The sequence below is a fragment of the Blennius ocellaris genome, assembly GCF_963422515.1.
Source record: "Blennius ocellaris genome assembly, chromosome: 21".
In the NCBI taxonomy this organism is placed as follows: Eukaryota; Metazoa; Chordata; class Actinopteri; order Blenniiformes; family Blenniidae; genus Blennius; species Blennius ocellaris.
Window position 1 is genome coordinate 2630881 of NC_137670.1, and position 24509 is coordinate 2655389.

Sequence of the window (24509 nt, forward strand, 5' to 3'; positions counted from 1 at the left end):
TTGAAATGAAATATTTCTGCTGAGAATCTGCAGGACGCTGCTGAGAAATGGATCAAATATCCACTTCTGTCCAAACAAGTTTGGTTAATGTTCCATCATCATGCTTAGAGACCATTTCAGACCCCTAAAAGTCAAATAATCCTCAGTGGTTTGTCGTCGAGGATTTTGAAGAAATGACCCACACAACAGAGTAAACAACAATTCATTTAATAATTAATCTTTGTGGTCTCTAGGGGAGGGGTTTGAAAGGTATAAAATGGTCATATTAAAATAATTGACCCAGTCTTCTCCCTCTCAGGATACCCACTGTCTAGTTGTCCTCGGACACAAGTCCTTATATGATTTTTTTTTTTTTTTTCTTTCAGTTCGTCAGCACACGTCCCACCTCTCCGTCCGTGTATATAACTTAGTTCTGTTGGATGAAACAACTCGACAAGCTCAATGTACAAGGCTCCCATGGCCCCAAATGGAGACGACACACAACCATTGAACACACAGGCAAAGCTCCCTCCCGCTCAGCGTTAATAACAGTAGTCGGCGAGATCCTCGACGAGGCCAGAGGTCGCAGTGGAAACGGCTTCAACGTTCAACAAGAGTCTCCGGTGAGACAGACCGTCGTCTGTCCCTTTGCATGATTTGAAACATGGACTGGGGGAGAGAGTACTGGTTGATACCCGAAACAATGACAAGTAACATAACAGTGAATATATTTATTGTTATAGAAGATAATTAATGTTAAGAATAATAATTACAAAGGCAATTTCTCTAGACTACTATAATCTGGTCCTGCTCATAGAGTCAAGAGGAGACTGGGGGAGACAGTTACAGGAAGCTCTAAAAAGACTGTGTTCACTCACACAGTGTAGCACAAGTTCATTTCATCCTTAGAAAACTAAAAGAAAAGAAGCCAAAGAGGGTGGGTGTGGATACCAGTGCAGCTGAAGGCTTGGAGTAAAGCGGGAAACTGAGGTATGATGCTTACTGATCCTAGTCGACTGGTCTCATCGGTGATCTGCCGCCTCACAATGACAAAGACACAAAAAAACAGAACGGAAAGCACCACTTTCACCACTGTTTCTAAAAAAAAGAAAACGAAAGAAACCTCATCCACGATACCTAAAGCAGGGCTGATTCAGGAAGAGTGGAGAACCGAGCTGATCGTGTCTTCGGGGGCGGCGGAACGTCCGTCTCTCTGGAAGTCGTTTAATCCAATCCACCCGGGGGGGTAGGGGGATGGGGGGAAAGGCCTGGGACCCAAATTCACCTGACGAATGAAGGAAGCCGTCCTCTGCCTCTTCGCGCAGCTTTTTCTCAACCCAGTAGGAACCAACAGCCGGTTTCAAATAAAGAATACAATACAAGGATGCACAGAAACCATGTACCTCTAAATTGCACTGATAGAACCATTGGCCGTAGTCCGAGTCCTGCATCCCGCTGCAGCCCGCCGGCTCAACCCTTCCTGTTGGTTCAACGGGGCCGGTGGTGGACCGGGGCTGGTGTGGGGGGGGCGGGGGGGCAGAGTTTAGTAGTCTCAGAGAGGAGAAGGGTGGAGGGGGGGGCAGGTTGAGAGCAGCACAGTGATCCTGACATTTCCCTTCATCTCCTCCAGTGTTGTCCCTGCACTATCATCTGGACTCGCCGTCCTTGTGGCCGCCGTACAGGGCCAGCTCGCCCGGCCCGGCCAGTCTGGAGCCGCGGGGCGGCGTGGCCGACCGGCTGGTGACGGACGGAATGAGCGGGGGCGGCGCCCCCACCGACAGCGCCCCCACCAGGCCCGCGGGGGTCTTTGTCAGGATGCCGTTGGGCATGTGGTGCGGGTTGAGCGGGCCGAGGCGGGAGTACAGGTGGTGCTGGGGGGGGCCGGAGGCCCCCGGGGGGAGGCCGTGGGACAGGAGGCTGGGGTGGAGCTGCTCCAGGTGGGCGGCGTGCGAGGGGCCGGAGAGGTGGGCGCCGTGGGGGAGGTGGGGGTGCATGCCGAAGTAGCGAGCCCGCTCAAAGTCTTCCCTCAGGATCTGGGCGCGCTGCTCCTCGTCCATGAGCCCGCCCCCCGGGGGGCCGAGCTGAGGGGGGCGGTCGAAGTGGTGAGCCATGAGGCCGAACTCAGGGCGGACCCCCGAGGAGGAGGTAGAAGTGGGGGGGTGGTGAGGGTTTGCCGCCGCCGCCGCCGCGGCTACGGCGGCGACCCTCTCCGCCTCCAGAAAGCGCTGGTGCTGCATCAGGCGGACCAGGTGGGGGTCCGAGCGCAGGGCGAGGTGGGGGTCCGCCCGGAGCGCCAGGGCCTCCCGGCGCTGGTGCTGCTGCTGCGCCGCCAGCTCCCTCCAGGGGTCCCAGGTGTAGGTGTGCGGCCCCTGCGGGGGTCCCTGGTGATGGCCGTGGGCGAAACGCTCCCCCCCCGGGCCCATCACCAGGCCCGCGGCGCCGGTGCTGCCCAGGTAGGCCTCGAGGGCCCGGGAGCGGTCCAGCAGGGACAGGTGCTGGTGGTGGGACTGATGGTTTGGAGTCTGGGGGGGGAGGGGAACGCCGGGGGTGGGGGTCAGCGACAGGGAGGACGAGGACGGCGTGCCGGAGCTGTGGTGGTGCGGGTGCGGGTGGCTGTTGGGCCGGTCGAAGCCGTGGCTGGGCATCGGGGGAGGGAGGGTGATGGGGATGTGTTCGGGCTCCTCCTTCCGCTCCTCCTTCACCTTGACCGGCGGGAGCAGCAGGGGGGGTTTGGAGACCGGCGTGGCGGTCCGGTCCGACTTCTTGGCCTGCGACAAAGAAGCCACGGAGGCGGAGGAGGACGACGCGGCGTTACCGTCTCTTTGGGAGTGCGAGGACTCGCTGTGCAGGCCGTGTGCGTTGGGACCCATGGGCCGGGGGTACAGGTCCAAGGGGGAGGGCGCGGAGCGGGCGGAGAGCGGCGGGGTGGTGAGGACAGAGGACGAGGACGACCGCGGCCTGTCTCGGTCTGCTACGAGAGACGAGGGGCCGAGCGGCGGCCCCCTGGAGGACATGGCGGGCGGCGGCCGCTTGTCCGCGTCGCGGTCCCGGTTCAGGCTGCGCGTCAGGTCCTCCATGGGCCCGCCGCCGCCGCCCAGCGAGCTGCTGTGGCCGTTGACGTGGGACACCGGGGTGCTACTGCGGGGCTTGAAGGAGGGCCCCACCGGAGACATTCTCACAGGGGGTCGGCCGTACAGCATATTGTCTCTGCCAAACAAGAAGAGCACAAGAGCGTTTAGTTTTTAAACATTACTGTGCATGCAGCAACATCGCACATTAGCATTTTTATCCCATTCTACTTTAATGTATTTATTCAAGCTACTGTGCAATATAGTCAATATTTCCATTATTTTGAATACAAAATTGCTTCACCGCATCAGAATTGATTGTAGATTTATTAAAACTGCAGTCTGTTCTTAACCATGATATTTCTCCTCCACTCAGTTAAATTTCCAAAAAGAGTTGGATGAGGACATCGAGTTCCTCGGGTCTTTTATGGTTTTATTGTGGAAAAAGTTCTTCATCTCAGCTCCAAATCACTTGCATGTTAAAGAGAATTAGTCCCTCTGACAGTAAAACTCGTAAAATCACGGCTGCAGTGTCCCACCTGTCTTTTTCATCTTTGATGTGGGGGATGTCTCTCCTCTCTCCATCCTTCCCTCGATCCCTCTCGTCCCTCTTCTCGGGGCCTTTGGCCCAGCTGGGGCCGGCGGGGTACCCGGGCGGGGCGCCGTGGAGGCGGTTCCAGGGATCGTGGTGGTTGGGAGCAGACATGCCTCCCACCACGCCGGGCGGCGGGTCTTTATGGCCAAACACAGAACTCGCTGTGGACAGGAGACAACGTTCACCTGGTCAGAAATAAACAACACTGTGGATACGTGCTCACACTTTGATCTGCAACATAAAGCAGTCGTGGACAAAACTGTAAAACCAGGAAACATCGGAGGAGTTCAGCCGAGACTCACCGTCAAGCGTCTGTAACCAGTAATGTAAAGACGTTACCAGCTGTGTGAGTCCACGTCTCTTTATAATTATTATTCGCGTCTTTGAAAATATGACACTTGTTTTGCACTGGGACCATCAAAGAGGCTGAACACTCTCCCTGATTACAGCTCAACATCAGATTTACATATATGAAAGAAAACCACAACACACAAGTGTGGTGGCATGCTGTATTATGAGCAGCAACGGTATTTATATTAAAATGAAAATAAAAACAAGATGTAGCTTCTCATCTTCACTGCGACTTGATGAGCTTGTTTCGGCTTGTCAACATTTCTCATTATCTCAGTCAATGAGCCAGTCTGTGTTTAACGATGCTCGAATCCTTGAGTCACAGAAATCTCACAAAAACACACGAGTTGTATAGTAGCAGAATGTGTTGGACAGGTTTAGATTATTTAAGCTCCATCCTGACGAGTGTGTGACGTTATCGGCTGCTGTAAATAATGTTCTCGTCTTTAATGGCAGATCAGAGAAACGACCAAAAAAATGTCTGAGTTTAACTGGAGAGAATTTTGTGGTTTTGTCAGTGTGAGAAAGTGTTTCTCCTTCTGGTTTCTTCCCAGACAGAATTTCCTGGTGTGGCCGGAGAGGCGAGACACTTCCTGATGGGTTCTATCTGGTGTGTCATCTGCTCACTGCAGCAGCCAAACTGACCATATCCACTTGATTTGGGTGCCTCGGGAGCAAAGATGTTTATTCAGATTTATTGTCCACTCTGCAGGATCAACCAGCATGTTAATGTGATGACTCTGGTCAGAAATCTTTCATTTCAAGCACCTTAAAATACAACGTCTAATTGATTCCCAATGAGACTCTCCAAAAAGATTTAGATTTGACTGGCTTTTCTTAATGTTTAGTCAGTTTTCACAGTTCATAACTTAACCGTGTATTATATGCGTGTTTCCATTTGAAATCAGAACGTCAGACATCAGTTCATCCAAGGTTGTAACCCGATTAAAACACAGCTGCTGTGTTCAAACTCCTCCAAGCAGTTATTTCACATGATCGCCTCAAATTTTGAACTTCATACGAAAATACCCAGCCAGCGTTTGACCCATGTGACGCAGGGATCGTTTCCCCGAGTGGAGACGAGGAACCATTACAGGCCCCAGCAGAGTTCAGGATAAAGACATGCAGCTTCCAGTTGAATGGAATGAAGGCGGCGTCGATGAGACAGTCAGGAGCAGCTTTTGGTCACACAGGAAGAACCAACCAGTTCAGTTAGGAGAGAACCAAGTCTGGGTTCTTCATAGGAAATGAGCCATATGGAGCAGGAAATGGAGAGATTAAGATGTGGAGATAAAGTAAGAATGAGTGACAGATACCAAGAGAGAGATAGTTTAAGATCAAAGAGCAAAAGAGAGACAGATAAAGACGCAACAATGGAGGGAACCAGAGACGACGAAAGATAAATACAGTTCAATATAGTTGGAGACGTACGAGGGGGAACGGAGCAGGCGATGGATAGATCGAGATAAACCGAGAGGGACAAGAGGGGTAGATGTTTAAAAACAGAAAGATGGAAAGAGGCAATCGCAGACTCCGTCGATCCCAGAAGAAAGTTGCTGTATAGAGACGTATTGACGAAGTGAGGGTCTCCTATCAGACTGACCCAGTGTCGGGCTGCCGAGTCCTCCGAAGGCACCGGAGCCCAGCGTCCCCAGCGAGGTGAAGGGCGGCGATCTACCGTACGGATCTACGACACAAAGATAATCCCGTCAGACGCACTGGGAGGAGGGAGGCGACAGGCAACAGCTTTTATCTACTTTACAGGGGAGTCAATGAAAAAACTATGAGCAAAAACAAGATTCTTTTTTTTTTTTTTTTATCTTGTATTCATGTATGTTAGTAATCGATAAAAGCCTGATAAGGGGACAAGACCAGAATATACGAGCTGGTCCACTGTTACTGTTACACACTTTTTTATGTAATGGCAAATAATGTGCACAATGGATAAAACTTCATTTCACTGTAATTATTTTAATATTTTTGAAAGACCAGCCAAATAAATTTCAAAAGTTAAATATTTTTTTCCAATTATTTCTGCAGTCATGATAAATAAACTAAAAAATTTACAAGAATTTAAATGTATTATTTTTACATCGTGATTGCGGTAACTATGGAATGAAGTTAAACATCTATAACATTTCCCGAAGTCTGGAATGTAGAAAGGAAACAGTGAAATATACATCTATATAAACAGCACCAATAAACAACATCAGGCAGCAAAACAGGTCTCTAAAGCATTTGTTGTTGAAAGATTGTGTTCCTGCAAGATTTTTAAAGTGCAGATCATTCGACCAAACTGAGTTCCTCTTACCCAAGTGTGCAGACGGTGCGAGGAAAGAGGAGTGTGGCGTCGACGGAGAGATGAAGGGAGCGGAGGACGGATTGACTGCACCTTCAAGGAAGGAATTCAAATTCAAGTGAGATATTGACATAGCGGTACACACATTATTAAGCAAAGTTGTTTTTAAATCACAAACTTTGCATGAGAAGTGGCGTACACATTCTTCAGGACCTGTTTTTTTGTGTCAGCAAACTTTAGAAATGAGGTAACAGGGTCTTTTTTCCCCCCAATAATCAATTTTGAAGAGTTGCAATCAGGAAGTCACGCTGTAAATGTAAAGGTTCATTAGAACCCAAAGCTTGTGAGGGAAGTACATCTGACCTAATTTGCATATTCTGATTAAATGAAATGGTCATGTTGGTCCACGTGGCTACAGAGAAGAATTAATGACAACTTGACACCACATTCAACAATTGATCTCCCTGACTGATTGAAATCAACACAATATAGAGTTTTTTTTTAACATGAGCAACACAGAACAGCAGAATCTTTGGTTCTTTACTTGATTTTTTAGCCAAGATTTCCAGACGTCTGGTTTCCTTACTTCTAATTAACTTTTCTTTTTGTTTTTTATAAGTTCTGCAAATTGTCATCCGAGATAAGAATTCTTCTTTACGTGTATTTGACCTGTCCAGGGAGTATCCAGCCTTCCTTAAACTTAAATGAAACTGTACGCAAAGGCTGCAAAAACTGATGAGATCTGCTCACATCCTGCAGGTAAAACATTCCATCTAATAAATAAAAAACTATCCTGCGAGGGAGAAGCACACACCTGTTGCTGAGAAGAGACTGGGAGGTCTGGTCAGGTCATGGGTGGGAGGCAGGGGCCCCCCCATGTGCCCCAGCTGACCCAGTCCCCCGGGTCCAGGGAAGCGGGCCAGCAAATCACTGCGGAAGTCCAACTTGTGGGGGTCAGCCTGCATCAGCTGAAAAGGAAGGACGCATTCAGAGTTTAGGGAGCCGGTGGCCCTTCAGAGTGAAGCCATTTTGAAAGTTAAACGCTCACCTTTACTTTTTTCTGGTGGCTCAGGATCATCCAGGCCACGTGTACGTGCATAGCGCACCATTTCCCCGGTTTCTGCACAGCAACAAAAAAAAGAAAAAAAAAAATCAGACGGCTTTACGATGTTGTTCTGGCACTGGCGACTTTGAAGCCTTTGCACACAAAGTCAGATGTTGTTCAGAAATATCTCGGCTAGCCTCGACACAAGGTCGAGGTTTTTGCAGCTGGATATAAAGTTACTCGTGACCGTTCAAGCTTAAGCTCGGGAATATGCATTGAAAGGGGAAAAAAAGAGACGGTGAAAATGAGTTAGTAGGGATACAGGAGAAAGAGCAGGCACATGTATAATAGACAGGGTCATTTCTGGGTATCCAACTGAGTGTGCAAGGGCAGAGAATAGACCAGTAGCAGTCAAGATTACAAGTGAGGTAAGTGCAAAGAGTGAGTGAAGCAGTGACACAGTAAAAACAGGCTGAAGGTTTTCAGAAGCCAAAGGATTTCAGAAACGTCTGTTTTTGCTTACATTACTGATTTTCAACGATGTCCCAAATGGATCAGTTAGCTACGAGAGAACACAAGTGTGAGACCACTTTTAATAAACACAGCTCACTCTTTTATGGGGGCAAACGTTTTCGCACTCTTTACTGCACTGACTAGGCCCGCGCTGCAGCACGTCGCAGGTTAAAACTGGCTCCTACGAGCCGAGTGCAAACAAGAGGCGCCGTGACGACGCAGACCGAGCGAGGCGGCGGCGGCGGCGGTCCTTACCCTGGGGTCTTTGGGCTGCAGGTGATGAGGCACAACCCCGAGTCGTGCAGTTATGTCAGGACCCGTTCCCTGAGGGACAAGAGGCTGTGTCACACACACAGCACAACACATGAGCCACAGCCTCTTCAACCTACGTTAATAATCCCACATCATTCCGCATGTGTCGTCAAGACAGGACACAAACATCCTGTTGTTTTCAAAACACCTGGTCTGGTTGAACACGGTGACGCTTATGGCCGTCGCTTTAGCCGTGTTCAGGGTTCTCATTTCAATGAATATGAATTTCTTCTCCCCTCTTGCTTGCCTTTCCATTGCGGCACGTCATACTTGCCTTCTTTAACTTAATCCACTCACAGAACGATTTCATATCAGGTTTCTACATTTACTTTGCTTTAAACACAAATTATAAAGTACATCAGATTTACAGGAACATATAAAGATATTGAAGTATTGGGGCAGAATCTACGTCTCGAGATTTCCGTGATCTAATGAAGTGTGTGACATTACGCTGCTTTGATTGTCACTTCAGTAATCGGATAACTTCAGAAACTGGCTGACGATTAAACATTCAGGCCACACATGACAGTCGTTAAAATAAATAAAATCAGATTTGTGCTGTTCCGACCAAAAACAAAAGCAGGTCTAGTTTCCATGTGTGTAAAAAGGTCAGATTTGGGGAAGTTCGGCCTGCAGCCTGATTGTAATCTTAATCAAGTCTGATGCTATTAAAATGTATTTTTAGATCCACCGAAAAAAAAAGAAGATTGAAGTTACGTTGGTTTAAAGGTGTATCTAAAGTGCTCAGACTGTTCTAGTGTGCAATGACAAGACTGTCTGCAACACTCTGGGGGGGAAAGGTATTTTTTACTGAATGCAGCAGCCCAGGGCTGTGGAACTCATTTTAGATCAAGGGCCACATACAGCACAGGACGACTTTCTGCAGCCACAGAATAACAATTAAAATGGCAATAAAACACCAACAAACATCAATTATTAGTTTTACTGAAGTAGCAACATTGCATTATACTATTTACATGATTTCTTGAATTATTTGTTTGTGTCCATGTAGAGGGCTTTAAATCACATTTTTCATATTCTTATCACCAGTCTGCATATTTCCCCACAAGAGTAATGCGAGACATCTCAATAACAAACAATGATGCCTCCAGCTGCAGTTCCCTCACCTTTGGCTGAAATGCTCCTTGCAGAGAGCTGAAAGGGCCGGTGGGAGGAATCACAGGCTGAATACTCGGCACAGAGGGCGGCGGGTACTGTGGGAAGAACTGACACCCAAACGGGCGCTGCTCAGTTGCAAGTTAACAGGTGAAGATGGTGAGTACATTTTCATATGTTGCGGTGTTAAAAAAAGGAAAAAGGGACAGTGGTAACATTTAACTGAAAATAGAAAATCTAAACACAAATCACTTTCACAACTAAGAAATCTACTGAGGCTAATCAGCGAGCCACAGAATGAGGTATTCACTAAAATGCTTTTATTGCCTTTTAAGGTTCAAGTCTAATCCTTTCTTTAAAGAATGTTTAGCAACCAATAAGCACAGAAAAGAATACTATGATTTTTTTCCCCCTAAAAATACATCCAGAAGATAAAACACTCAGACAAATGATTCAAATCTATTCTCAGGCCTTTTTAAAAATATTATACAGCCAGTTTCATATCATTGATTACTTATTAGTAAATACTCACTGGATGTCGGTAGAGCCCGTCCATTTTGCCTGCATACTTTTCAAACTGAAAGATAAAAAAAAATCAAAAAATCAACGAGGGTTGAAATCTCCCATCAGACGCTTTTGCCTGTAATGTTCCAAGACGAGGCGGCGGGGCGTCTCACCAGGGGTGGCGCCGTCGCTGTGGGGTGCAGGAAGGGCGTGAAGTGTTGGTGTGTGTGCGTGTGTTGGTGCTGGTGGTTGTGCTGATGGAACTGGAAGGCCAGCTGTGGGATGCTCGGCTGGTTCTGGGACGTCCGGCCCGATGAACCTGAAGCGGAGCTCGACGCCGCCGAGGCGGCGGGACCGCCCGGGGTGGAGCGGCCCGCCGCCGCCGCGTTGTTCTCGGGCCCGGGGACGCTGCGTCGGCCCTCGCGCTCTGCGTGGAGGCAAGAAAAAAAAAATTGCAGCTCAACATTTTTTACACAATAGAAAATACCAAGAGTTCACAAAATGGAAAATATTTCCACGATTAACGTCAATTCCATTTAATTCAAACTTTGTTTTCAAAGGGCCAACATACAATCAAATGGCTTTCATAACATCGGTTCGTACCGTGAAAAAGCTCAACGGGAAGGAAAAGTCAACATTTGACGATAACGTAAGAGTTAAAGGACTAGATGAGTACGAGCAGTCAGTGTCTGCAGATGTGCTTCGGTGCTGTTTACAGGTGGCTGCAGGACCTGAGAGGTTTAAAGCGGCTCACAAAACTATGATGTGTTCAAATGTTCGCTCCTGCTGCTACTGTATGTATCAAGGTATTCAAATCCAGTTTGCACAGCGATACTGCTGAACAGTGGACAGATCAATGTGTGCAGGGAAACTCCTTATTTCTGCAGTCGTGCGACTCCTCTGTGACCCCGGAGACGAAGCTTCAGCCTTTTTTCTTCCACGCTGGAATACGACAGAAGCCCGTTCCTATTCTTATACTCTGCCAGCTGTTGCGGTTGACAAGACAGGACGTAGACGACGTTTCATAACTTGTCTGTCTGGACTGGGTTCAATCTACTCTGACACCTCGCCTCTGCTGTGTGTCATTTGCCTCGAGGGCCCACAATGCTTTGCATTCAGCGCAGGGAATACCCGTTACTGACGACACAGGAGAAATCGCTTATGTGATCAGACCTCGGCTCATCAATACACAACTTCCGGAACTGCCCCGGGACGGTGCAGGAGGAAGTATGGAACCGGTTTATTTCTGTAGTATATTAGTCACCACTGAAGAAACCAACAGAGAGGAACAGGGGAGGAAAACATCATATTTTCTGTTGCCTGCACCTGCTGCTGAGTGGGCAGGACCTTGGAGCAGCGGCGGCGGGGGAGGAAGGCCGGGCGAAGACGTGAACAAGGCCCCCGAGCCGGCTCTGGACGGCGGTCGCAGCGGTCCTGAGGATCCTGAGCCCCGGATGTAGGGCAGAGACACACTGGTGGAGGGGGTCGGGGGCCGCACCGAGGACGAGGAAGACGCAACTGATGAGGATGGAGGCTTGACGGGGGTGCCACTCCTGTGAGGAGAAACGAGGACGGGGGAAGAAGAAATGAATCACAGACCTCTTCAACGTTCTTGGATTACTTATTAAAGGCTCGAGTGTCTTATTGAAGGTTGAAGTTTCTAAATTGGAAGCTTCTAGAGTTTCTTATTGGAGATTCCAGAGGGTCTAAGTAGAGGTTCCTTAGATTTTACTTTATTTTTATTAGATGCTCCTAGCCTTTCATAGAGGAGGTTATTCAAAGTTACCGTTTCTTATGAAGTTTCTTCTGGTTCCTTATTCGAGGAGAACATGTTTTGTTTTTAGGAGATGAGCTTCATTGAGTTCCCTGTTGGAGCGTCCTCTGGTTTCATTTCAGAGGTTATCATGTTGGGGTTTTTATACAAGGTTTCAAGAATTTCGTTTCGGGGATCCTGGTTTTCACCATCAGAGGTTCCTCAAGTTAATACGCAGCCGATTCACTGAATAGTCTTTTCATAGAAGTTACATTTGGGCTCGGTTCCCCTTCTTAGATGTGCTGCTTTAAACACTTTACAGAAAAACATTTACATAATTGAAGTGGCTTCCTCTACAGCGGTCCGTCACCTCTAATCTCCCTGAATGAACATATGACTACCCAGCTAGCAGTTCCTGATGTGCATTTCCTTCCCTCACATCTCACCATTACCCCGTTTTGTAGTTCTGCCTTTTTTTCTCCTGACAGATGGGAAACCTGGGATTAACGCCTTCAATCCGACATCAATAAGTGTTTTTCACAGCAACAGCTGTGAAGGTTTTTCCTTCCAGCGACTTGCATAACAAAAGCACTTACAATTAGACGAAGCTAATTTTGGAAAATTGTCTGGGTATCTCTTGTGTTTGATTGGCGTGGCAGCTTTAAAGTATTCCGCACTGGAAGCACAGTTTTGTTTCTTTTTTCATGAAACCAACCAGTGAAAGGAGGACCTTGTGTGTGACGGACCTGTTGTAGATGGGGTGAGATCGCCCAGACAGCGTGAGAAGGAAAGTCTTGGGTTTGGAGAGCGGCGGGCTGCTGCCGTTGTGGCGGCCGCTGTTCCCGTTGACGGGGCTGGACCGGGCGACGGTGTTGGAGGCGGTGACGGTGGAGTGGGAAGGCAGGCAAGAAGAGAAGGAGGCAGAAGAGGTAGAAGAAGAAACCGGCTCCGGGAAGTGCGGCTCAAGGCTTTTCTCCTGACTTCGCTCCAAGCCGGATACTCGCGGGGTCACCATCAGCCGCGACACGCCGCCACAGCGCGCCGGTAAAGGTGAGCAGCTTTTGCCCATGGAAGTTCCCACATTTGAGGGGGTGGGATCCACAACTGGAGAGGGGGAACAGCAGTCAACACAAATAGCAAGACACTAATGTAACTGCACGCAGCAAAACTCTGTATAAGCAACATGTGACACATCGATAGACGGTTCCTCCAATGGTGTGTGAATGTGATGAACTACGTAAAGTCCTTTCAGGCTGCTCACACAGCTGTAAGGCGCTATATATAAGTGAAGTCCATTCACCATTTTTCACAGGTGCAATGTTCAGTTTGTCCGAGGCGCTTTGCACCAAATAAATACGTCAGCAACCCATGCAGTACAATGCCTGAAAATATTCTAGTATTTGCAGAAAATCTGGTCAATTATTCACTATATACACTGGCCACATCTTTAATATTGACACATTGTCACTTACAAAGAACCGTTATACTCATTAATGTAAGCACAGTTTTAGTATGTTTTTCTTTTAGGATCGTCATGTTAAATATCTTAATTACTTTGTGAAAAGGGGTGTCAAAATCTGTGGAAATGACCAGATGTAGTCTATTAGAGCAACATAAACAGTAAAACAACTGTTAGTTGCAGGTCTAGTAAAGGCTCCCTGAACGCACAGTGGTGGAGGATGTTTTTTTTTTACATTTGTTTCCCTAAAAATAAACGACTTCTTCATCACAATGTAAATCCAGATTCTTCCGTGCTTCATTACGCGTCTAAACGACAGTAACCCGAGTCCTGCTGCGCTCTCTCATTGTAAAGATGCAGATATAATCAGCAATGATCAAAGAGAGAAAGCCAAAACTGTCTTTTTGACTCATTTTCTGCTCAGATCTAAATATAACTCCCTCACCGATATGTCACTTTGCAGCTGTGGGAGTGTAAAGCAGCAGACACAGATTAAGTGAAGCTGAATTTGTGACTTTCTCAAACCTTTTCTTGTGCTGACTGTGAACACCGGATCCATGTCGTTGTCAGAGGCCTGCGGAGCAGAAAGTAACAAGAATATCATTGCAAATATTCCCCAACTGTTACTTATAACAAATTAAAAAAACAACTGAGTCGAAAACAGAAAACAATTCCTCAGAGCTTTCAGAGATTAGGGATATCATGGTTAGACTGAGCATGTCAGAGCCCATATCAGCTTTTATCACGAAACTGAAGACGAGCCAATTGATTAAATTAGACGTAGATGGCATCGCCTCTTTAGAGAGGAAGAGATGGAGAGATGTGGTCAGGCTGACAAAACCCCGGTGCTCCTCTGTCGCCGCATGTGTGAACGTGGCAGAAACTATACATGATTGATTTTAGATGCTGTGCCTCTTTAGAGTTTCTTGCAAGTATCATAGTTCCTGTGCATAAATGTAGAATTCTTGGGACCTGTATTTCCATTGTTGCTCGTGAGTCTCTAACTGGTAAAAACGCCTCTGTGACCATTCAACCTGCACTGCGTTGCATGAATGGCGGCACACAGCCGCCCTGCAGACGTTACATCAGAGGACGTACATCACAGCTGCTGACCAGCATGTTGTTACTTGATCATTTGGTCAACACAAACCAAACCACACTGCAAACGTTCGTCCTCTTATTCAACTTTGGTCGGAGCCGGGGAACGGCGCCACGGCCGTGAACACTCGGCCACACGGGTGAGATTAGAACTCCGTGGCTTTTGGGACGGTTTACAGAGGAAGTTATGTGTGGAAGGGATGTCTCAGCGCTCCTATTGTCTGTAACGCCGCTGTGACTCAGCAGGAAGCAAGGATGGATGGATCTTGATCTTTTTATTACTGCAGCTCATTGTAAGCAAAAGTGCCATTTACAAGAGGCCAGAAACACACATGGAAATGTTCAAACTTTGTCAACTCTGTTTTAATACAACATCTAGAGCTCCTACTTTTGTTAAACCTTTGTGGCATCATATTATTTGCATCCTCCACTATTTCCTGCACCAGGAAGTCTGAGCTGGAACTAAGACTGGGCCTTCAACACATGTCAGTATGTGAAAAGCATCATATTGGAGACGAACGCAAAACTGTCAAGAGAAACCCATTTCAGTCTGAGCAGGATAGTATTCAAAGTTCTAGAACAAAACAAACTGCTCTCATAAGTCATACCTCCACTTCTTAATGAGACAACACTAATACGTACTGAGAAGACAGTAAACAGTACACACCTTGTCTCCTGTGTCGCTCTCTGTGTCACACTGAAACAAAAATAATAGAAATGCAAAAACAATATTAAGTTTATTTTATTTTTTTAAATACAAAAAGTAAAGAGGCATGTTACGGAGATTACTTTGTTGCAAAAAAAGCTTCTTGGCAATAAATACTTGGCAAATTGAGTTGAAACATTTGCACACACACACACCTCATCACCACTAATGCATGTTCTCCACAACAAGTGTAATAAACTATGACAGAAGAGTTACTGCCAAGGAGAGAGAGAAAAAAAAAAAAAGAAATCCATCAAACCCAAATCTTCCTGACGCGACATTTTATTTAGTTACAAGCAGTACAAATAAATAGAAGAGTAAACTTACAATATAGCCCGTCTCCAGAGGATGCCCCTGGAAATAAAGAATATGTTAGCTTCAGTTAGATTTAATAATTCCACACTTTGAAATTGTCGGCAGGCCCAGTCACCAAAGACTCCGACACTAAAGGATCAGGGGGAAAAACAAACCAATTGTCTCTTCAATTCACATTTTAGCAGTTTAGAACTTGTGATTTCCGATTCTTTGTTCTTTAAAGACAGTTTCCTGTCTCTTCAGTAAAAGACAGGGTGCTCTGAATTACTTTTTCTTTTTTTTCCTAAACTACACATTGTGCAGGAACAAATTTAAATAGACGATTATAAATAGCGGAGTATTCACCTCTATCTTCCTCCTCTTGTTTTGGCTCTTGTTCAAGCAGCTGCTGGAGTAGCTGTGCGGGGCTCCCTCCTCCGGCTCGGACAGCGGACCGCCGCCGTTCTCCTCCGGCCCTCGCTTCCCCTTGTTCCTCCGCCCCAGCATGTCAGTCCGCTGACTGGGCTTCAGAGAACAGTCCATCTGGTGGGAAGAGAAGAGGGATTAAAAGCATTGTGTCGAAGAGTGTAAATGAGCGTGAATGTGTTCACCTGCAACCAGAGGCCCAAACAAAATGTCCCCATAATTAAGATGTGTTGTCCGAGTGGCTGATTTTCTGCCTGGTTCCTACTGTGAAAGGACTCAAAAATAGAAAGAATGATGCAATGCTGTGCAGCCTGCAGGAGGCCATTACTTCAGCTGTTTGTGACTACATTCAATTATATGGCGTGCTTCGTAGCAGTGTCAAGTGTGACCTCTAATCAAGGGTACTGCATACGGTGTCAATCCCATTTAGAAGGATCTCAGTAGATCAAGAACATATAATATGAAGGAATGCATAAGTAATCAGCCCCCTTCGAAAACCAAAGTTCCATTTTTCAGAAAATCTACATCCTACGGGGCTAAAAAAAACCTCATTTGCTACACTAAATTGTCATTTCTTCCTCCGTTCTGACTACATACCGGTAAGATTCATCTCCTGAGGCAACGACTAATTAAATCAAAGAGAAGAATAGACACATTCATCAAACTTCTTGTAACACGACAGTGACAAGGGGACAACTGAGGCCAAGCTGTGAGAACTCAATTCTCTGAGCTTATTTCCTGATTGGAATTTACACCACGAATCAGCTCGGTTGTAAAAATCGCAGCCTCTTGATATTTCCTCCACAGGAGCGAGACAAGAACGTTAACAACAGAAGTGTCTTATTTATCTGTGGCACAGAAATATCCGCAGTCGTTTTGCATGTTCACTTATCACGCCATTTACTTTTTTCATCTAATTCCTCCTCTATATCAATATAAAACCTGCTTATGCCTAAATGTGGCAGCTTGGTGCTTTTTGTCTGAAAATGAAAGGTGAATTCAGCTCAGCGCAACAAGGGAGCCTCTTTATATTTCCTACACTTTTATCCAAGTCCAGGTGAAGACAGGATGACTTATAATACTGAGGAAAATGTGATGTGAAGTGGAGAGATGTAATAAGTCAGTTTAGAATTATGCATTTATTGAGAAAAAGCTGAATGAAATCCATTCCCATTCGCTTTAAAGCTTTAGGTTTCCGCCTGCTGTTCTCTTGTTTGTTGATCTTGTTAAGCTGAATGACTGAAAAATCGAGTTCCTTAAACTGGAAATGAAAAGTGATGAACGGCAGTGTGAGGTACGGCTAAATTAAACAAATCCAGGTCACCCTGATTATTTCTTCCCACCCATCAGGGGAAATGCAATTTAAACTTTAAAATAAAGATAACAAGGTACAGCTGCAATTTCAGGCCAGTGTTTTGTTTTTTCTAACTTGAGGGTTTCATGTGATGACCAAACATCAATCTGGATACTCACTGCCTCATTTCTCCCGGAGAACAGTGGAAGTACACGAGTGCTTGTGGATAAACAAGATTTACAACACAACCTGCTGACAAATAACTTGGCGTCGTATCCTCAAGCAGAGGTCACAGAAAAGTCCAGCAGTTTCTCACTCGGTTGGAGAATCACGAAAGCAGCTACATATCAACGACTCATTTGGACATTCCATGAATTAGTTCTTGCTAATTAGGCTGTATTGGTTTTTGTCTTGTATTCTTTACCTTCTAAAAAGTTATTTTGCTCGTCAACGCCTCACAAATTGAGGACAGGAATGATCAAGTCATCGGTAAAAGCCATCAGAGGGACGCCTCTGGGGATTTTAAGGGCTGGTCAGAGGCATTATGGTTTTCTCCCAGCATGCAACAGCACTGAGGGTTGAAGAGTTTAATCTGCAGTCTTTTACACATTTGGCTGAAGGGAAGAGGACATGGTTTGACAAATTAAGAGGAATGGGGTTAAAAAACGGTCACTGACAGTTTGTGGTCATTTTAAAGGTGCATTCATGTCTCTGTCGCTATTCTGTCTTTTGAGATGCTTTTTTTTGTATCGCAGCTTAATAATGCTTTTTTGCTCAATGTTTTGGTCATTTCTGCATGGTTTTTTTGGAACATTCTAATCGTCCCGCTCCTCTTGAGGGTCATTTTTGTGTCTCGTCAGGGTTGTTCCGTCTCACTCGCGGATATATATTACATTCCTCAGACAGAGCCAGGTGTTTCCTCAGCCGTTGAGCCTCTGGGTGCCGACCTGCGATGCCCGTCTGTGTTTGGTGGAGTTTATGCAAGCAACACGAGTGTAAACCAGTTTTACCAGGTTCTTTCCTTTTGAGCAACGTGGTATACAAGTTGTGGACATAGCTGTTTGATTAGGAATCATCTTCTGATCCGAAATGACAAACTGAAGGAAGCGGCTAATATCATCGTGTTCTCTTTCATAAAAATGAAAAAAAAAAAAAAGCAGCCGTCGGTCAGAGCTCTCCTCCCTTTGAGGCGACGACATACATCAGTAAAACAGATTATCCAACGTCACAGTCGCAAACCACACAAGAGTCGACCGCCGGTGCACCATGCAGTATGACCACTGTCACTACAGCAGCCAACAACCAATAGAAATGCAACAGATGATGACAATCAAAATTACACTAAAACCATCGTTTGCAGATTCCGAATGTGGGTGAATCCATATTGTCTATTATCATGCGGAATTTTTTCACTGCACATGGACCCTAAAAACAACAACGGCTCTATTCCCGGTTAGTTTCTCTCTTTACTCACTGAAGGTGTCTGAACGAGAATGACATGCATGAAAACATTATTCGTGAGTATTTCAGTAAATCATAGCAGCCGTCACCTCTGGCTGAGTTAAGAGAAACATCACTGTCAGACCAACAATTAAAACCAAGGGTACGTCCAGAAAGTCCCACCTATCCACTTCTCCTGAACCCCAGAAGTGTTTCTCGTGATAAGGACCATCCAAATTCTCAATAAGCAAAGGAAAGGTGGCTCGTTGCTTCTTTTAGAGCCTCCTTTAGTATAGGAGCCACTGGTGCATCCGTTATCAAAGGAGACCAGCTCATGCTGCCCCACAATTCCTCGCAGTGACAACATGTAAAGGGACGGGTTCACCGGAGCGTTCAGAGAAACTCAGGATGACTGAAAAAGGGAGCAGATCATGCAAGTTACCAAAATAATAACCTGCATTCAACAACCTTAAATCCCCTTAAACCCAAATGCGCTTTTTGTAGTACAAAACCAAGTGAGCTGCACGTCAGGGTGCCTGTAGATGCCGTCCTGGTTGTATCTCATCAATCAAGAATTGAGAAGTTGATCGAGGAGATAGTGAGAACGTTTCCTGTACGACAAAGCGCACACAGGGCGTGTTGTACACAAGAAGCGAGTTCAACTCGAAACACTCAGACAAGGATGAGGTTCACAAACTTTGAAACCTGTCTGACTTGTGTTTGCAGCGTTGTTTGAATAAAACAAAAATGGGCACAAGTTCTGATTAGGGAATGATATGAATGAAGCGTGTTCTTTTTGAACGCGGTGTACAAGTTGGGGAAAACATGGGCGCCTTCTGCTTCAGGCAAAGAGAGAATGTGACGGGTTGGAGAGGAGTGACGAAGAAGGGGATGAAGTAAATGCACGCTGATCAATTCAAATAAAGCAAGGGAAAGGTTTGTGCCAACTGCCTGCCGTGCTACATTAGAACGTGATCAATCGCTGTGTTACTAATGCGGGTGTTCGACGCATGACAGCTGAAGGTGGGTGCAGAAACGCCAAAATCAAGACGGCGACACCATAATTCACTCTGGAAAAAGGCACTCCTCAAAACGCTGGAAAATTTTAATTCTCAACCCAAGATCATCTATATATTTAAAACCAGTGTGAATCATTTCTGCAACAATTTAAATAGAAGAAGGTCTGTGTGAAGGTGTAAAACAGACTAATCTCATTAAAATAACCTCTAAATTAAACTACATTTTTGTAAAGAATAGATGATGCCGTTGCCACATCTTATACAAAACTGAGCCGTATTTCTAATTGTCCATCCATCTCCTCCACGGCGGCCCTACCCGGGGTCAGGGGGTGCTGGAGCTGATCCCCGCTGCCCGAGGCCAGTAGAACCAGACCACAAACACCTTTTTCTCCAAATACAAGACATTTCCAGCCTCAAAATAACCTGAAACGAATGTTTCTGGATTGTGGAGCAAACCAGACGGAAATCTCAATGAACGGTTCCTCAATAGACATGAAGTGGTATTCTCACTGCCTGATTCAGCGTTACTATCATGTGTAATTTAATCTAAAAAAAAAAAAAACTGTGATTGAGGATTTAGACACCTGCCGTGTGAACATAAGTCATAATGCTTTACAACCGTTTGTGGATGGTGCAGTTGATTTTTGAAAGACAATTTGACTTTTCACTACACCAGCTGAAATTCTAATACTGGGCCGTTTCTTTACGATCTTTGCTGAATATGCCTCATGTACTCATTATGTTTCAGAAATATGCTCCAATACACAGATGGACACAAACTACAGATTTCTGCCATTCTAAATGTGTGTAGTTTGGTTTGTTTCCAGGGAGCTTACGGGTCCATAACAAACAAGAATACCACTGATGACCCCCGGATAATATTAGTAGGGAGACGAATACGTATCTCAGCAGTTTTAAATCACGGTTTTAATCAATGTTTGGCGAAGAAATGTTGTACACATGAAACGAACAACGTGAACTGCGCTACTGAATTAACAACCAGGGCAAAGGAAGGCCGACATGATAATGATTTTAAAGACACGTAGTAGTTTGTGTACATAAATAAAAGCAAGGTTTTTCCAGTTAGCCTGTAGCCATCTGCAATTAAATCAATTATTCAAATATTTTAATGTCACACACTTAAGTTTTAGTACCGAGGATATGAGTAAGAAGAAAATCCTGCTACGTCAACATTTGCAACTTGTCCCTTTTTAACAGCAGGTAGCCCAGTTAACAGACTTTATATGCAAATTCATTTTAAATAGAAGTAGATGCGATCAATTCTTCTTTGTTGCAACGAGATTTCATAAGGCAGATTTATCTTAAATGTGTATTTTTCCACATGAAATGCCAACATCTTCCAACTAAAGGCTGTAGGATGACCAAGAGCAGCATTAGGTGTTCTTTAAGTCGACTCAACTGATGTATTTGCTGTATCTTAGTATAACTGCATATTTCTTGAAGGGAAGGTTCTTCTACTTCAGTTCCAGTCATTAAAAAATACAAGACTGCTGCTACATGTTACAAAAATGTGATTCTGACGACTTTTTTGTAACCTAACCCCCCCCCAAAAAAGAACAACAACAAAAACAAATCTATAACAGAAACACTGACAGAGTTCTACCATCGCAAGGAAAAATGCATAGATTCCCTCCACCGAGCAAACATGGTGCTCTTAAGTGGCATATGAATCAAATAATAAGTGTCTTTTGTATTTTACAGCATTTAAAAATTAACAGCTGCACCAAAAGAACATACACTTTGCTTCCGTACTGCTCCCACCAGGGATCAAACTGGGAAATGACTGAATGCAGATATTGCCTTCTGTAACTAAAGACGTCTGTATGGATATCTGCCATGCTGGTAAAGTTACGTATAATTCATTTAAAAGGCTTCAAGTGCACAGTGCCGATGAAGCCTTTCTGTGGGGAAGTGAAACCTTTCTAAAACCTGCTCGCTCTCTTTTTGCTCTCCACCCGTTTCCCAATTTAAAAACTGGCTCCACCAGCTCACCTCGAGTTCATAAACGATCAGATTCAGCTGCTGTTTCACATCACCATTTATGTTTCAAATGAAGAACCGTTTAATTTTTTCAAGGATATCATTACTAGTGAGTTGCAACTGCGATATCAATTATCAAAACTTTATCCAGCTTTGTTTAGACTTTCATATTTCTGTAGATACGATGGGAATATAGTGGATGAATACTAAAATCAATTTTATTCCAGAGTAATGCCACTGCAATGGAGCCAACAGGGCATGCAAAGTGACAGAACTGTTGACTTATTGCCTTTTAGCTCCCCATCAGAGCACATTCTCCGTCCCGCTGGTCAAGATAAACGTAAATCATTCAAAACATTTAATCAGAACTGTGCTTATGAAGTCTTTCCGAGCTTTTTTTAAAAGTTACTCGCTTTGTTTTTGGTCTCCACCTACTGCTGAAGTAAAGAGAAATGGCTCTTTGAGCTCAGCTGTGATCAGTTTCCACTGCCATGTTTTACATCATCATGTATATGCATGTATTAAGCAAAAAGCCACTTGTATGAAAATACCATTAGTGAGCTGCAGTGCGAGTATCGAACATCAAAATGATTTCATGGTGCAATGGCATTTCTGCAGATTTGACAGACAGCAGTTTGGGTTCAATGAAGTTATGTCTGCCTCAGACGTTGCTGAAGGCGTGTGAACTTTACATTTCAAACATTTTTGACATGTCGGAAAAACTGAATACTGCGGTCTAGGATTTTATGCAAATAAAGTAGTTGCAGTTATTGCATTTTGCTGGATGTCTATGATGGGAGGTTCTGCAGAGAAACGTTTTTAAAACTTGCCTCGAGCTTTAGGTCCAGTGTTTAGCATTAGCATGTATGATTATGTTTAAACAGAAGACCTGTCAGGAAGAAAAACATCATGTTTATTGAGCTGCTAAATAAATGGTCAAAAATATGTATATTGTGTCTGAGTTTGTGTTGAAGTGAAGGATTCCAGTAACCTAATTGTTGAGGAATGGGGTCTGTGATGGTGTTTTGTCTTTGAAGGGCAGATTTACCTCCAGTGCCTCCCAACTGATGAAGCTCGCGATGGCGAAGCCGTCGATGAGGTCTTCCTCGCAGGACACCGACTCCCTCTTCCTCCGCCGTGGAGGCCTGTGTCTCCCGAACCCGGGCCGGCACTCTCTCCCACCGGGCCCCAGGACGCTGTTCGTGCCGCACGCCTCCCGATCGGAGCCCGAGGACAGGGACGTGGCCCGCTGCTCGGCCAAGTCCACTCGCCTCCGCCGCCGCTCCCTGTCGCGCTGCGAGCGGGACCGCCGGCTCTGCCTGAACCCGGTGCTCCGGCTCGGGCCCTCCATGGTTAAAAACGCCACCTCTAGTCGTGCCTCCGGGCACTTGAATCGAGTCCCCCGGGTCCGGTGGGAGGCACCGAACCGCAGATCAGACCGGCAGCGCTCGGGCCCTCGCAGAGGGGGAGCCCACGTTAAAATGGCGTTAATGGAACCAGTGGCTATTATTTACCGTCCGCTGACAACAGTCCGCTGGCATCGGCGCCTTTCTTCCGGCGAAATTTGAGAGTCATGTCAATGAATCTGAACACAAACTTCGGGAGCCACGCGAGGGTTTTTACACACGCACGACGCGCACGCGGACGTCAGGACATCGCAGACTGTCTGGCAGGAAGCTAACGTTAGCCGACACGCAGAACCGACCCGTTTCCAGCATGTAAACAAAAAAAAAAAAAAACTGCTCGAGCTGCGGCTCACACAAAGCGGACCAAATCCCCCCCCACCCTCCCTCCCCGGACGTCAACCACGAACGGAAAACCTAGAAAATAGCAATCGATTCGTTACGAATCTCAGGATTCCTTTTTGTATTTCTACACACGATGACAAATTTATCTCCCAGTTAGCAGAACGTTAGCAAGGCCAGCGAGCGCAGACGTCCGTTATTTGTGCACCTGCGACCGCCGTGTCATGATTTTTACGCCGACCCGAGGGTTTAGGTGTTAATTTTGACACTTTATGCAGATTTAATCGGGGGGCCGAGAGGAGCTGTCGGCTTGATTTGACGTGCCACTGCGAGCTAACGACAGCCAATTAGCTCATTCCGATAGCATTTCGCACGGCTAACTCGATACAATACATTCAGCCCCAAATCCCAAGAATTTACCTTTATTCTCTAAATTGTCGCGGTAAAGCTGACGAACCGGGCCCGAACGCGCGGAGCTGGCTCTCACCGGGCATATACGAGGGCAGAATGTACCCTGCTGTCGAGCTGTTGATGGCCGATAGTTGAATTACATCAAAGGAAAGACGTAACGTTAGCACCCCGGCTAACTCCGTTAGCACATCCAGCTGTTAGCCAGCGAATGTAACTATCGCTAATTTTTAAGGAAGCAGCAAATCAGAGACGCTATCATACGTTAGAAACCAACCAAAGGGTACCGCAAACGATGTCCCGTTTCCCTTTCACGCAACTCATCTTTTGTTCTTCCACCATTATAAAGAAAAAAATGAGGGCCCGAATATTAAAGCCTCGGTGTGGATTTCCATACAGCGGGGTGTCGGCCGAGCCCCCGGTGGGCTGGGCAGCTCCTCCAGGCAGCCTCTGTAATCCAGGGTTCAGGAGAAGGTGCAGCCGCTCGCAGACGTTTCGGCTCAAAGCTTCCGCCGTGCAGGTGAAGGCAGCGAGGCACGGAGCGGCTCCGCTGCTGCTCCGCTCACTAATTGCCACCGAATTGGAGATTTATCGTGGAAATGAGGGAGACACAACCCTGTCAGCCGTGCAGTGCATTGTGTGCGCTGCTCTTCTTCCTCACTCAGCGGGCCGGCTCTTCTGCGGTTCGGCCTGGGCTTACCGCCCCCGTGTGGATGAGGGCGGTCCTGCAACACACATGACAGGGATTTCTATCAGCTGTCATAAACACACACACACACACGTACACACACACACACACACCCAAAGGTCTGTGCTGTCATAAAACAACAATAACGTTTGTGTATCTAATCAGACATAATATATCATTTTATTAAAATAATTCCAAACCACAATGACTACAAAACAATAAAAACCTCATAAAAACTTGACAAAACGATGACAAAGAAACACAAAATTATATTATAAATATACAAATAAGGATGAAGGACCACAAGGAAACACAAAAATGCAGAAAAGCTCAATTAGATTTCCAGAAGAAAAGTATGAAGGCTGAATAAAGCTGATTCACCGCAACAGGGAACAA

General features: G+C 45.9%; 1 protein-coding gene across 6 annotated transcripts; it reads right to left on the bottom strand.

Annotated features, from left to right (window-relative positions):
* Positions 1 to 123: 123 nt before the first annotated feature.
* On the bottom strand, positions 124 to 23021 carry fbrs (fibrosin). Of its 6 annotated transcripts, none has more exons than XM_080517566.1 (18): positions 22321 to 23021; positions 15459 to 15635; positions 15126 to 15152; positions 14760 to 14789; positions 13520 to 13568; positions 12282 to 12639; positions 11109 to 11335; positions 9956 to 10209; positions 9811 to 9855; positions 9290 to 9388; positions 8106 to 8174; positions 7861 to 7899; positions 7341 to 7412; positions 7107 to 7260; positions 6305 to 6385; positions 5597 to 5680; positions 3587 to 3803; positions 124 to 3186 (listed from the first exon to the last, which is right to left on the bottom strand). In XM_080517566.1, exons 1-18 carry the CDS (start codon positions 22621 to 22623, stop codon positions 1626 to 1628), a joined length of 3846 nt encoding a protein of 1281 aa, XP_080373692.1. In that variant the 5' UTR covers positions 22624 to 23021; the 3' UTR covers positions 124 to 1625. The 6 variants fall into 6 exon arrangements, with proteins under 6 accessions (XP_080373692.1, XP_080373691.1, XP_080373690.1 ...); XM_080517565.1 differs by having other exon boundaries at positions 8106 to 8189; XM_080517564.1 differs by having other exon boundaries at positions 9290 to 9406.
* Between the last annotated feature and the right edge of the window lie 1488 nt (positions 23022 to 24509).

What these genes read in the sequence shown, in the direction of transcription:
- fbrs (XM_080517562.1), bottom strand. Translation starts at nt 22,623, where the DNA reads ATGGAGGGCCCGAGCCGGAGCACCGGGTTCAGGCAGAGCCGGCGGTCC. An exon ending in TGCAGCCCAAAGACCCCAGG is followed by an intron (nt 7,900 to 8,105) that starts GTAAGGACCGCC and finishes GTTCTCTCGTAG; the next exon opens with CTAACTGATCCATTTGGGAC. An exon ending in CAGTCTCTTCTCAGCAACAG is followed by an intron (nt 6,386 to 7,106) that starts GTGTGTGCTTCT and finishes CCTTCCTTGAAG; the next exon opens with GTGCAGTCAATCCGTCCTCC.